The sequence below is a fragment of the Xiphophorus hellerii genome, chromosome 5, assembly GCF_003331165.1.
Source record: "Xiphophorus hellerii strain 12219 chromosome 5, Xiphophorus_hellerii-4.1, whole genome shotgun sequence".
NCBI classification, from domain to species: Eukaryota; Metazoa; Chordata; class Actinopteri; order Cyprinodontiformes; family Poeciliidae; genus Xiphophorus; species Xiphophorus hellerii.
Genome location: NC_045676.1, coordinates 5,037,086 through 5,052,014, shown reverse-complemented (window position 1 = coordinate 5,052,014; position 14,929 = coordinate 5,037,086). Strand labels below are relative to the sequence as shown.

At 34.8% G+C, this 14,929-nt stretch overlaps 1 protein-coding gene across 1 annotated transcript; it reads left to right on the top strand.

Moving 5' to 3' along the window:
* The first annotated feature begins 697 nt into the window (after positions 1–697).
* rcor3 (REST corepressor 3) lies at positions 698–14,902 on the top strand. The gene is made up of 12 exons (XM_032563821.1): positions 698–1,059; positions 1,156–1,212; positions 2,272–2,349; positions 2,426–2,478; positions 3,592–3,753; positions 4,727–4,851; positions 5,647–5,725; positions 6,140–6,355; positions 7,279–7,356; positions 8,454–8,511; positions 9,427–9,671; positions 10,803–14,902. The coding sequence occupies exons 1-12, from the start codon at positions 936–938 to the stop codon at positions 11,178–11,180; spliced, it is 1,653 nt and encodes a 550-aa protein (XP_032419712.1). The 5' UTR covers positions 698–935; the 3' UTR covers positions 11,181–14,902.
* Positions 14,903–14,929: the final 27 nt, after the last annotated feature.

The window sequence follows — 14,929 nt, the reverse complement described above, 5'->3', positions numbered from 1 at the left end:
AACAAATTTGTGTCATTCTTGAACTGCAATTGGGGCCCACAAAATATCAGTCCAAGGGCCACAAATGGCCCCCAGGCCACACTTTGGACACCCCTGACTTACACTGTTTTAAAAGACTTATACAAGTTTTCTTTATCATTTTCTGATGTTAAATTAGACTAAGCCTTTCTGTTTTAGGTAAGTTAGGACTGCAAAATTTGTATAAAAAAATTAGAGTATAAATAATTTAAGAGACAAACTATGAGGTTCCTTTTGGGTTGTGTCTCCCTCTGCTGGTTTGATGTAGAATAACCATTGTAACCAGATTTAAAATATATATTCTGATTTAGAAATTTACTGCTGCACTTCAGAATAGTATTTATTTATAAACAAATAGGCAAAATTAGTTTTCACATTTTACAGGGATGACCCGCCGTAACAACTATCAGTCACATTTGAAACATTTGCTGTGGCTTTTTGAAATAATTTACTTATTTTTTCTGTTTGTCAATAAAAGTGTGTTTAATTGTTGTCAGAGTTATTTTTTAATGCAATTTACGGTTTCAACATGCTAGTGTGGGTTAGTAGTGTAGGCGGAGGGATATATTAGTGCTAGCTAGCAACCAACATAACGAGTCACACTGTAACGCTACTGTGCGTAGAAAGCTTCCGCCGCAGCAGTTAGATCCTCCTCCGTTACAGGTCTTACGAAGATACATTTCCTTAGAGCAAATTATTTTCATTTTAAAACATAATTATCCAAAAATCTACGCATAATTATTTTTTAATCCAGAGCATAAAACGTGCTTGTAAACACTCGGTAGAGAAACGTATAAAGCGGTACAGCGACACGGCCGAAGGTGCGGCGAGTACGGGACCCGCAGCCGAATCCGTCCCGCTCCAGCTGACGTATTCGTCGGGACACAGAACGTTAAAGATCTAATTTAATCGCAAAAATGCCGGGGATGATGGACAAAGGCTCCGAGTATTTGGGAAAAGGTCGGTCAAACGGGACTAAAAGTCCGTCCAACGCGTCTAACGGACATTTTTCTGACGAAAGCGGCAGCGACGACGAACATGGTGAGTGGTAGCCTCGAACACCCTGCTCACTGTTTGGTCGGTAAAAATGTTTGTCCATCGGTTTGTGCAATTACCGTTTTTGTTAATCTTTTGCAGACATTGGAATGCGGGTTGGAGCGGATTATCAGGCAAACATTCCCGAATTTGACCCCGGTGAGGTTTTTACTGGTGTCCGCCGAGTGACGGATAGTGGTAGCCTCAGTCAATAGACGGGGAACACAGACCAAAGCTGCTTTAAATGAAGCATACTGCAGAGTTTATGCATTGCTTTCAGTCTATTTATTCTGTTAGTTCTGATTAATCATGATATAATCAAGTAAAACAGGAGCAAACATGGACTGAGGCTACCTCTACTTGTCCGGAAACACAATGAATTTAATGAAATTGCTCTTTAATTATCCAAATTTGGGTTTGCTAAGAATCTTTTTTTTTTTTTTTTTAAACAAAGTGAATGTCACTCATAAAGCCATTCCAGTTACTAATCATTCCCAGTTTAACAGAAAATGTGATTATTTTTGAAATTAGTTTATTACCCTTCTTTAAAATAATTGCTAATATTATGTTGTCATTTTGGAGAAAGAAAATTAATGTGAAGAAAAAAGAAGTTCTAGGTCTAAAATGAAATGTAATATATTCACCATTTACTTCACAGGTATCTCATGCTGAGGTGGGTAGAGTACCCAGAAAATTGTACTCGAGTAAAAGTAAAACGTAGCCAAGAAATTACTCAAGTAAGAGGAAAAAAGAAAAATATTGGTAAAAAAGCTACTCGAGTACTGATCAAAACAACAATCATTAAGTATTTTAAAAATTGCACGGACAAAAATATAAAGTCACGTGGGAATTTTGGTATTTTAAAGATCAAAATGAAAATAATTTATAGAAATAACATAAGTCGTCTTTTGGACAATTATTCCAACTGGCTTTGGATGCTTTGCAGCTATAAGGATTTTCACTCTGACTTTTTTACTTTTGACTAGTTGTTATGGTACGTAACCATGGCAACAAAGTATTGTTTTTACTACTTGGAGCAGCTGATTAACATCTCAGTTCAAACCATGAATCATAATGTGCAGGGCTCATTAGTTTTTGTTTTCCCCTTAAACATTACCATCAAATCCATCAGTGAGGCTTTGAATCTTCCATCTACTGGATGTAGCAGCTGCAGAGGAGATTTTTCACATTTTTGTTTTGGTGTCTGTACACATTTAGGTGCCAACAAGTACACGGAAAAAGACAGCGGTGGGATGCTGGTATGGTCTCCATATCACTCCATTGTTGACTCCAAATGTAAGTGACACACCTCTCATCCAGAACCTGGGTCACGCCACCGGGCCAGACTAACAGTGAGACTTTCCCTTCTCAGTGGATGAATATATTGCTATTGCAAAGGAGAAGCATGGCTACAATGTGGAGCAGGTGAGTCTCTCTACACCTCCATCTCTTACTTTGGTTTGTTACTTCATGCAAAGATGAGGAAAAGGTTTGCTTTCGTATAGAATTGAAAGCTAATCTGAAAACTGCAATTTACCATTTACCATTGATTCATAATTCCCCCATTGATTGATTACATACTGCATAAGTATTTGTATTTGCTTTAGGTTTTTACTGTATTTAAACCTGAAGTAGTGAGTGCATCGTTCTTTTGGGTTCATATTGCATAAATATTCCAGATTGAAAATTGTTTCTATCCCTCTCCACCCCTGTGTGGAATGAGACCTTAAAGTTTACTTTTGAATGTTTAAATCAAGTATTAAATCAATCGTTTTTGCATTTGAAACTTTAATGCTACGTGCTAATTACCTTTACGATTTATTGTGACCCCTTGATTGCAGTTCAGGAACAGAGTAAATGTGTCCCATCAGCACAGGTGAGCAGAAGGACATAGCTTTTAATATTATTTTAAAAGAAGATTTTTTTACTGAAAAATAAAAATTGGATTGGGTGCATCCATTTTTAAAAAAACTGGGATAAATGCACTAAACATTTCCACAGAATGAAAGACATACTGTATTTATTTACTTCTTGAGCAAAAAACATCTAAATTGGATCCAACAAATTTAGAAAATTGTATGGAATGAGTAATGTTTAAATGTATTTTTTTTACTGAGGCAAACTAAAAAAGAAAATGTTTTTAATCTACAAAGATTTACAGAACCCTTTTCACTAAATCTGACTGTTTTGTTATTTTCATTCACATATTACTGTTTATTATTTAGCAGGTAAAAACAAACATAGTTAGCTTTGTATTTTTATTGTTTGTGTCGAGTAAGTATTTTGCACGCAACACTTTTGGCGAATAGTTTTCCATTTCAAGAAAACGGGTACAGATAAGATAAGATATGGTTATTTCCAATTTAACATGTTGCATAAGCTTGAAGGAAGTCTAACCAGAGCTGAGCAAACACGTCAGCCAACATACAAACAATAGGTTTCAGTAGCATAACCTTTATTTATTTAATATCTAGGGAAATGGTTGCTGGATCTGCTGTTGGTTGACACAGCAGTCTGTGTTTGTGGATTTTTATTCAGGCTCTCGGTATGCTGTTCTGGCACAAACACAACATAGAGAAGTCCCTGGCTGATTTGCCCAATTTCACGCCTTTCCCAGACGAGTGGACCATCGAGGACAAGGTTCTGTTCGAACAGGCTTTCAGCTTCCATGGGAAGAGTTTCCATCGCATCCAGCAGATGGTAAACCCCCAACGTAGCTCTGTTAGTCTTCATCTGTTCTTCAGGTCTCATGTTCTTCAGACTTATTGTAAATATATATAAACTACTGTATAAAGCTTGGACAAAAAGAAGAAGTTGATACCTGGGAGTACTAAGTAAATATTCCTATATGATCATTACTAAAAAGGTGATTAGCTGATGCAACGAGCTAATCGCTGGTTCTCATTTCTTAAACAACGTCGAAAGACATCCAGTGGTTGTAGAAAGGATGTCAGTCGAGAAAAAAATAATTAAAATGAGCTCAATAATTTACATTTGGATGATTTTTTGTTTTTCTCTTTTTTCTCTCTTTTTACCAAAACCTGGATGATAAAAGTCTTCAGTCGGGTGCTATGATCTCAACTAGCCTTTCTTTGAAGAAAATTTTGTTTTCAAAGATTTCAGTGTCCATTTTATTTGTTGTTTATGTATTTAATCTATTTAAAATGTCTTCCAGTTCCAGTGTTAAATGTTTGATAGGATTTAAAGTTTTTTTATAAATTTTTTTTTATTTTTGAGAATATTTTCTTGCATTATCATGCTATTTTAACCATTATATTACTTGAAAATGGTCTCAAAACAACATTATCGTTTATCGCAATAACTTCTGGAACAATTTATTGTCCAGCAAAATTTGTTTTTCTGACAGGCTTATTAGACTTGCATCTATCAAAGAAAATGTCTAACTAGATTGCAGAAACAATGCAAGGAAAAAAAATGCACTCAGAAAAAAGAAATCCTTAATGATCATGATCGGCGCTCATTTAAACAGTGTATAAACTAAGCAGTTATGTCTCTTTAAAGGAGCGCTAAATACTACCTTAATGTTGTAGTTTAACACAGATTGGCCTCTAAATGACGACTACATTTATCCTCTATGTTAAAACAATAACTGTTAGTCTTGTGGAAGGGTTGTTTTGGCACTACATGTGTAATCCTGTTCCGTTTCATTCAGTTACCAGACAAATCCATCTCCAGTCTTGTCAAGTACTATTATTCGTGGAAGAAAACGCGCTCCAGAACGAGTCTGATGGACCGGCAGGCCCGCAAACTGGCTAACAGGAGCAACCAGGACGACAGGTGCTGCTTACTGACTCAACGATAGCATTACTGTTTGTTAATAGAGCTGATCAGTTTGACGTCAAGTAAAAAGGTGAAAATCTATGACCAACAGCTCTAAGTCATAATGTAATTTCTTAGACTTTGTAAATGATTTAAAGATATTAGCTGTTAGATTGAAAGGAACCTTTACATTTATACAGCCATTTTTTAAATTATATTTTACATAAGCTCTGAGAAAAAATATCCACATTTTCCACAAATTATTTGGAATTATGTTCCTCAGAAAAATCCATGACGAGGTGAATCCACAAATACTGGACTGTAAATAGTGAATTCCTTCAACTGAGTTTAATTTTTGAGTTTTGTAACAATTGTAAATGACTAAAAGTAAAAAAAAAAGTTAATTGTTTGTTTTTTTGACCATGGCGGCGTAGTATTAGGGTCACACTAAGACAATAAAAAAAATTGTTACAAAAATAGAATTATATTACAAGAATAAAATTGTACAAAGTCATAATATGTTGAGAATAAAGTTATAGAATGATGGAAATAGTCAAAATATTCAGAGAATAAAGTCGTAATATTAAAACAATTTTTCTCATAATAATATGACTTTATTCTCATATTGTTACAACTTTATTCTCATGTTACAGCATTATTGTTGTAATGTTTTGACTTTATTCTAGTAATTTATTATTTTCTTTTTTTTGTATTTGACAAATCTCGTCAGTTAGATTTGAGAAGCTGTTCTTTACTTGCTGTGTCATGAGGTTTCTCTTTTAAAATGTTTCTTTGTTGTTCCTGTTGTCCTAGCGAGGAGGAAATGGAGGAGGCCAATCATATTGAGGCGAATGACAGCGACTACGATCCGAATAAAGACGCCAAGAAAGAGGTCAGGCCAAAAGATTCGGGCCTAGAAGTTGATGCGCATCATTTTGATTTGATTTCTGTATTTATGAATTAACTGTGTTTAGCCTTCTGAGTGGACTACCTGTTTTTTTCCAGTATATATGCTATTTGGTTGTATTGATATTTCATTTATGGATTCAAATAAACACCTTTTTTTTCTTACTGACTTTACTTAAAAATAGCAACAGTACACATATCATAATATTTTTAATGGGATTTATAAAGATTTCAGTGTTTAAAACTCATTTTATCTTCACCTTAAATTTGTGTTTTTGCTGTGCAGGTTACACAAAATATTTTACATATGATACGACTTAAATACTTTTCTCTGTCTCAGTATTCCGTTTCCCAGTATTTAAAGCCATTTATTTGCTGATCTGTATCATTTTCCCTCCAGAACCAGGCCGAGTTGGTGGTGCTGGGCACTAAGCCGACGTTAGGGCGACGTGAGCACCAAACCCTGCAGCACCGACACCACCAGCGCTCCCGCTGCCGCCCCCCCAAAGGCATGTACCTCACCCAAGAGGACGTTGTGGCTGTATCCTGTAGTGCCTCTGCTGCTAACACACTCCTTCGTCAGCTGGACATGGAGCTGGTGTCCCTTAAGAGACAGGTAGAGGGCGCTGCAACTCACTCTTCTCTAACCTTCACTGATTTCTCATGGTGGGGTAAATTAAATATCAGTCAATAATGTTGGCTTTAGGTTTAGTTTCATGTCATATCTGAGACACCTTTACTGCTGCTTCAGTGTGTGATTTATTAACAATCTGCCTCGGTTAAAGGGGCATTTATTGTACTGTTTATCATGTACTGAAAAATTATTACCATAATAAGAATTTTGATTATTCCAATTAATGATGAAAAAAAAACAAAAAAAAACAAGGGTGTGACAGTATTAATGAAAATGTTATTGTTACTATTTTCTCCAGGTGCACATCAATAAGTATTAGTAAAATCAAAAATATGATTAAATGTGGTTTTGGTGAGCATCTTAGGGATATAAATTCTGCTTTTTTTTTTGGTAAATGGCAACCTGAAGAAGACTGTTTCTACTGAGACTGTTTTAAAAAACAGTATTTGGCAACAATCAGCTGTGCAAAACACCTGGGTGGACCTAGCTCCGCCTTTGAGATGCAGCTCCTCCTTGGAGCTGCAGTTTCCAAGTTTCCATCTTACGGAGCAGCCCTCCAACTCAGCTCCTTCAGACTAGTCAGCAGCAGTTAGCAAACACTTGGTGCAACTGCGCATCTGCTGATCTTATTATATGAGCTACTTCTCAGTGAAACGCTGGTAAAAACTTTGTTAAAGGGTTAATAGAGGAGCCATGTTGTGGTGACTTATTGTTAAAGAGACAGAAGCCCAATTTCAACACCTTTAAATTGCAAAGTAAAAATTTTTTTGAGTCATGTTTGATCTATATAGCATTTTTACAACAACTGAAGTTAACATAGTGTCTTTATAGTGCTATAAAGTGGCACTATGTTAAACACAGAGAAAGAGTCAGTGACTTTTCTGTGTTTCTGTTTTGTTCTTCAGGTCCAGAATGCTAAGCAGATGAACAGTGGACTGAAACAGCTGTTGGAGTCTGGGATTGAAGAGTATAGACTGACTGAGGTAGTAAACACATCCCCAACCTTCAGATGAAACAATCACATTCAAATCCATTCATTATGAGTACTGTGTATTAACCAAGGGAAACTTTATTACTGTGTCCTTCCGAAAATAATCAGTATAACACAGAAACGTGTCAAACCAAAGTGGCAACACTAAGTTAAATACCTTAAAGAAGCAACAGTTGCTTCTTTAGTGGTTGCTGATTTACATTTTGCCATTGTGCTTTACTTCAGAGTATTAGTACTGTACTCCACTACTCTACATTCCAGTCTGTCCTCCAAGAACTACCTTATGGAAATGAAAACAATTATTTTAATATTGTGGAAAATTTATGGTTGGATACCTAGCAGGTCCCAGTGAAGTTCTGTATTTATTTATTGTTATTATTACATTTTTCCAGCTGCCATTTAACTTTTTTCACAGATTAAATTTCTACATTTATTTTCTGAATAACAAGTCTTCCAGAGTTGATACAGTTTTTAACTGAAATGTCTGTCAACAAATGATTCCTCCACCGACAGTCATATATAAAAATATAGATATCAAATAGCAATATAGGTCTTATTTGTTTGTTTCTTTGCATCTTTTTCATTCTCTTTCTGTTTCTTTGTTTCATTTCATTGTTTTATTTCTCTCCTTGTTTCTTTCCTTTTCTCACTAACTAATGTACTAACAACCTAACTAAGAAACTAACTTACTAGCCAGTCAGGGATAAATATTTTTTGCTGGGAAATAATTATTTGTTAGAATAACAGTGTAAGATTTTGAACTAAAATCATTCAGACTTGCACATATTTAATTAGTAAGATACTCGAGTAAAATAGTGATTATTATTTCATTTGTGGATTAGATTTTAATGTTTGATCTGCGTTTGTTGTAGACTTTCATTGTCATCAAATGCAGCTCCTGCATTTTCTGTCTGTGTCTCAGAGGAAGAAAGAAACAAAGAAAGAAAGTGTCCGAACTAAAACTTTTAGTTATAACTCTATTTCTCTCCACCCAGTCAGTCACAGTGATGGTCATTCATATTCAACCTGCTTCTTCACAAAGTTTTATTCTGTGTTTTGATGTTTTTGTTGTTTTTTTTTATCTTGTAGTCCAACCAGAAGGTGAACGCCCGCTGGACCACAGATGAGCAGCTGCTCGCTGTTCAAGGTGAGCTTCATTCTTTAATAACAGCACTTAATAAAAGGTCTAAATAAATGAACCACATGATTAAACATGAGCTGCTTTAATGGCGCTGACTGTAAATTCTCTGTTCGGTATGAATAAAAATGGCGTTTGTACCGATTAAATCTGAATCAACATTCAGATTTATAGGGTTTAAAGAATTTGGCTTTTTTCTCCTAAAATAGATATTTTTTATTTGATGGAAACGTTTATATGGCATAAGATGGCTGAACAGGGGGAGCATCTTCTCCCACACATCAACGTTCCCCAGGGGTGTGTCCTCTAACTTAAAAAAACAAAATAATAATAATAATTTGAACATATATAGGCCACATGATGTGACACAGAAAGATGTTTTTATCTTTTAACGAAATATGTACCGTTAACATTCATAAGTATTTAACTAGGGCTGCAACTTACGGTTATTTTAGTTTTGTAATCAGACTAAAACATCAATACAATGTAAAGCTGATATGTTTTGTTTTATATAAACCAATTAAAACTTAGTTGGCAAATATGTATTTTTTTTTATTTTTATTTTACAGAATTCAAACTGGTGAAGTTAAAACTGACAATTGAGAAGTTCTGAGTAGAACACATTTATGCAAAAATAAGTTTTTTTTTCTTAAATACAACATTTTATATATTACTAATTTTAATAAAACATCATCCTGGGATTTAGTTTCTTGTTGGCACCAAACATGACATCTCTGCTAACTTCTACAAACAATTTCTGTGTTTTTGTTGTTTTTCCTTACCTGAAAGTGGTGTGAAGGCAATCTGCAACCCACAACAATCCTACAGTCTTTTTAGAGCATTTAATCAATCCATCATTTTTCTACACCAATGGTTTTAAGGCAGACCGCAACAATTCATTTTTTTTTTTTTTTTTTTCTGCAGGTGTCAGGAAGTACGGCAAAAACTTTCAGGCCATCGCTGATGTCATTGGGAACAAAACCGTGGGTCAGGTGAAAAACTTCTTTGTGAACTATCGTCGGCGGTTCAACCTGGAGGAGGTGCTGCAGGAGTGGGAGGCGGAGCAAGGAACGCAGGCTCCAAATGGAGACAGCGCCACCTCAGGCGAAGAGGGGAAGAACAGTTCGACCACTCCTTCAGGCAAGAGCACCGATGAGGAAGATGAGGAGGTGAGACATTTACCTTCACTTTTAAATTTAAAGGTGACCTATTATTCCTTGAACAAGTTAGGATAGATTTATGGGCCGAACAAAACATATTTATTACACTTTTGGTACAAAATCATTCTTAAATGATGAGATCTTATTCTGCTTAGTTCCTTCAGAACAAGCTGTTTTAGGGCATCTTGTCACTTTAAATCTTGATAAGCTGCTACTGGCCTCGCCCCCTACTCAATGTTTACACTCGCATGTGAAAATGGCTGCAAACATTTTTGCAATAATACAACCATACATCTTTGAAAAGCAGAAGTGGGGCCTACTGCACAACCAACAAGAATGCTGCCTGTAGTTTCTGAATTGTAAGTCAATAACAAAACACTTGCAGTGCAAAAACACAAAATCTCACCAAGTATTTTTGGTCTTGCTTCTAGTGTAAATATATTATTGCACTTGAAATAAGACAAAACTTACTAGTAATTTTTCAGCAAGATATAGGAGCTTATTTTAAGTCAATAATTCCTTAATATTGATTTTAAAATGTACTTGTTCCAATGGCAGATTATTTCACTTATAATAATACATTTTTTGTTGTTATAAGTGAAATAATCTACCAGTGGAACTAGCACTTTTTTTTATCAGTACTAAGAAATCATTGATTTAAAACATGCTCTTACATCTTGCTGAAAAGTTAGTAGGTTAGTTTTGTCTTATTTGAAGTGTACTAATATATTTACACTAGAAACAAGACCAAAAATACTTGGTGAGATTTTTAAGATTTTGGTTTTGCAGTGTGTCTTTTCCAGCAGCCATTGTTCAGCACATACAGCAGTAAAATCAGCTTACCAAACATGCTGGAGCTCTGCTTGGGTTGCTAGGTAACATGGCTCTTCCTCACTGGGGTTGCTAAGTAATCCCAGTGGAAAGTGATGTACTGCCAAAACAACTTCTTGGTCTGTTTTTAGGAGCAATAGAGACCCAAGTGGAAATATCGAAACGTAAAAATATAAGTGAATTTTTGTATTTTCTCAAGTATGGAAATATGAACCTTTGAGCTGTTTCTTTTAGATTCTTTCCTTCCAGAAAAACAAATGATCTCAAAGTTGGCCAAAATTTAAAGTAACTTCCTTTTCCTCTCTGCAGGGTCAGGTCACCTCTTCTGGCGCATCGCCTGCTGCCTCCTCTTCTTCTTTAGCTCAAAATCCCGTGACTTCCAATGCTTCCTCCTCCCTCCACCAGCCGCCTCCGCTCCTGAGGCCCTCTCTGCCGGCCACGCCGTCGCTACACCGCCAGCCTCCACCACTCCAGCAACAGGCTCGCTTCCTGCAGCCTCGAACCACCCTGCAGCAACCTCCGCCCCTCATCCGGCCCTCCAACCCCATGCCGCCACGCCTCAACCCGCGCCCCACTCCCGTAACCCTGGGCAGTAACGCCGCTGGCCCGGGCCAGAGCTCCGCCCAGCAGCCTGCTGGCATGGCCATCCACCTGTCAGACACGCCGTCGTCGTCGTCCGTTCACTAACTACCTGCAGACCTCTCTAAGAAGCAGTGGAGTAGAAAGTAGTTCATTTCCCTTCAAGACATTGGTAAAATTACTGAAAGTCTCACATCAATGTTCTAGAATATCCCAAAAACGTTCAAATCTGGTGTTTTTCATGTAAGAGGATTAGAACCACTGGAAAAGGAAAAAATCTGACTTTAATGAATGTCTGAGTGAATTAATTTATTGTCTCTCTACTCATGTAGAATGAAATTACAGCCCAAAGAGCCAACCTCAAAAACAGAGAAAACAGGTTGTATATGGCGATATTTACAATGATATAAATATGTAAACCACGGGACAGAGAAACAAAATGATTACATTTCTGCAAAAAGCTGAATAGAAAAAAACAAGGAAATTTCTGATCTTGAAAGTTTGAAAATTGATAGAAAAATTAGGACATTTTGAGATTAATCTCAGAAAGTTTTGAGGGAAAATTTTGTTTAAATGGTCTAAAACTTCTGCCTTTTGGAAATTTTTGAAATTAAAAAATTTTTCAAGTTTTTTCTAGAAAATTTCTGCGATTAAACTAAAAATTTCAGTTTTCTTTCTAGAAAATGTTTGACTTCTGGAGATTTTTTGGCATTTTTATATTTACAAAGGCCGTAATATATCATTATATCGAGAATTCTGACTTTTTATTCAGATTTCTGAGATCCAAGGTCAGAATTGTTCCTTTTTTTTATTTTTTTTTTTTTAGTGGTTCTAATCCTCTTCCATAATTTTTCAACATTGCAATGTGGAGAGAGGTTTCTTATTTTCAGACCTCGAATGCAACGTGAATTGGGAAAAGAAACTTTGACGTGACATAGAGATTTGTAATCCATGAAAACTATCTGAGGTTCAGCTTTGTGTTGAAGTGCATGTGCCTTAAAGTGCACAAGGTGCTGCCTGCAAAACTGGTTCAAATTCAAATTATTCAGAGATTTCTCAAAAAAAATTCATCTATCTTATTATTTTTCTACCCCTGTTTTGCTCTGACCCAGTCAACTGGAAAAATATATGTAGTGCATACTGTATATACTGTTATTTATTAGATTATCCCTTTCCCTCCTCTGATTTAACCTAATTTCATGATAATGTAGTTTTAAGTCACCAAAGATGCTTGTGTTAATTGAAAGTATTCCTCCCCTGCTCTGAAAAAACATCTTTTATGAAATATGACAAAACCAAACCCAATATTTGCCCCTGGCAGCTCATAGATAAATTAATTAACTGTGTGGTTAACTTGTTTTAAGGTCATTAATGTAGTCACAATGCCCCAAGTTCAACATGAATGTTATTTTTTAAATATAAAACCATCCTAATTTAATATGAGCATGCTAAATCTTGCTATTATCTTTTGCAGCTAATTTAACCTCAATGTGTCAAATTCACTAAGAATTTTCAGACTTGTTCACTCAGACCTTAAAATTAGTTATAGTGAAATAAAAGTAAAGCCTCTTTTAATCTGTGCTTTTCAGGACATGATAAACGGGTTCTAAACTTACTTAAATCTAACCTCATTCCTACAAAGTACCAGGTATTTTTGTCTTTACATAAACTGCAAATGCTTTAGTACAGTTGAAGTAAGAAAAAAAACACTTTTCAAGTAACTTTTTAGCAGGATAAATAAGATTATTTTAAGTCAATAAATCCTTAATATTGATGAAAAAGTTCTAGTTTCCCTGGAAGATTATTTCATTCATAGCAAGACATTTTTCCCTGTTGTAAGTGAATTAATCTGCAAGTAACGATAGTATTTTTTTAAATTTCATTTGATCAATATTAAGTTATTATTTATTCAAAACAAGCTCCTATATCTTGCTCAAAAGTTACTTTCAGTTAGTTTTGTCTTATTTCAAGTGTACAAATTAATCCCAAACCATTTTAACAATACTAAAAATACTTGGTTAGCATTTGTATTTTCACAGTGTAGATTTATTTTTTATTTTTTCCAAAAAGTCATGCAACAGTTGTGGCTCTAAATGACTTTTATTTCACTGGACTAAGAGTAAAAATTGCTCTTTGGATTATAAATTTTTCAGACCTTTTGAGATTAATTCACTTTTGCAAAGATGGGCAACTTTAATAAGAAATTTCCCCCCCTTTTTTTTTAAATAAACATCCTAGCTTTAGCGTGATTAATTGCTAATATTGTCTTGATTGTGCCTTTATAATTTTTTAGAAATTGATGTCCAGGAACAATTTCTTCTGATATTTCACCAGAAAATTGCCCATACTTGCTGATATTCAGTTAATTTTCTCGCCACAATGGAAAACTTTACCATGTAGATGCTAATAAAATAACACCTGAGGTTAGAGTTGAATAATTTTAGAGCCTGGTATTTGTCAGATAAAACAAGTGAGCTGAAGGAGGGTGTACTTTCTTTTTACCAGGACCTTACCTCAGCGGGGAGTTGTTTGTACATACTATTGTGTTATTGTTATGATGGCCAATGCACGCTACGCTGTAAGATGTTGGTAGGACTCTAAAGTGCTGTTTTTTGTGTGTCTGCAATGTCCGTCTGTTGATTTTCTATACTTTATTTGCTGTTAACGATCCTACTGAACTCTTTATTACACTGCAAAAACACAAAATCTTACCTAGCAATTTTACTCTAGTTCCTCGTCCTAGTTTCAAAAGTTGAACATTTCCACCGTAATAAAAATTAAGACAATTATGGAGCTAAATGTTGGCCATAAAGTTTGTTTACAAGACAAAAAATATGAAACTGGAAAAAGAAATGTTCAAAACTCTTTTTGAGATTCAAAGTTTTTTTTTCAGTTTCAAATGTTTTTCTTTACTTTTATTTTCATTGTTTATTTTGATCAAACTTTATGGCCCCAATTTAACTCCATAGATAATCATTCTTTAATACTGACAAAAAAAGTACTTGTTCCACTGGCAGATTTATTTACTTTTAACAAGACATTTTTTCCATGTTATAAGTAAAATAATCTGCCAATGAAACTATTTTTTTCCCCATCAATTTTAAGGAATTATTTACTTAAAACAAGCTCATATTTCTTGATTAACTTAATTTTAAGTAAGCTTTGTTTTATTTCAAGTGACTTGAGACATTTGCAGTAAAATCTAGGCCAAAATTACTTGGGTAAGATTTTGTTTTTGCAGTGTATCTACTTGTTTGTGGTCTTCAGCTCCTGTGGTTCTATCTTAAAACTCTGCGTTTAATTTAATTAGAAAAATGCCTCCTAACATCACAATAAACAAGACTGAAACCTGTTTTGTTTAACTTTCAGGCGATTTATAGGAACATTTTAGCATTATTTTCAGACTCTGTAACTGAAGAACTCCTTTATTTTCCATCAGTTAGATCTGCCTTTAAGACACTAAAGTTTCACTAAAAGCCTGTGGAATAAATATTTTTTTGATAAATTACAGTTTTTACTGCTGTGTTGTTTTCTTTTCACTAACTGAATGAAACTGGGAACCACTTTATCATCCTTATGTGATGTATTTAGTTTGAAAATTATTTATAGTCTTTTTGTAATATCAGTTTGGATTTCATGTAAAGCTAATCATTGTGAAAATGCTTGTTTTTCTTTTTTTTGTATGTATGTATCATGATTGACCTTTACTGTATCTAGAATCATATGAAAGGTTGTATTTTCATCAGAACTTTGACCTTTGATGTGAAGCCACTTGGTTTTCTTTTTCTCAGTTGGACTTGATAGTTCTTAATAAACATTTTATTAAAAAACAAAATCTTGATTATATGAAAATATTT

What these genes read in the sequence shown, in the direction of transcription:
- rcor3 (XM_032563821.1), top strand. Translation starts at nt 936, where the DNA reads ATGCCGGGGATGATGGACAAAGGCTCCGAGTATTTGGGAAAAGGTCGG. An exon ending in ATGGCTACAATGTGGAGCAG is followed by an intron (nt 2,479 to 3,591) that starts GTGAGTCTCTCT and finishes ATTTTTATTCAG; the next exon opens with GCTCTCGGTATGCTGTTCTG. An exon ending in ATAAAGACGCCAAGAAAGAG is followed by an intron (nt 5,726 to 6,139) that starts GTCAGGCCAAAA and finishes TTTTCCCTCCAG; the next exon opens with AACCAGGCCGAGTTGGTGGT.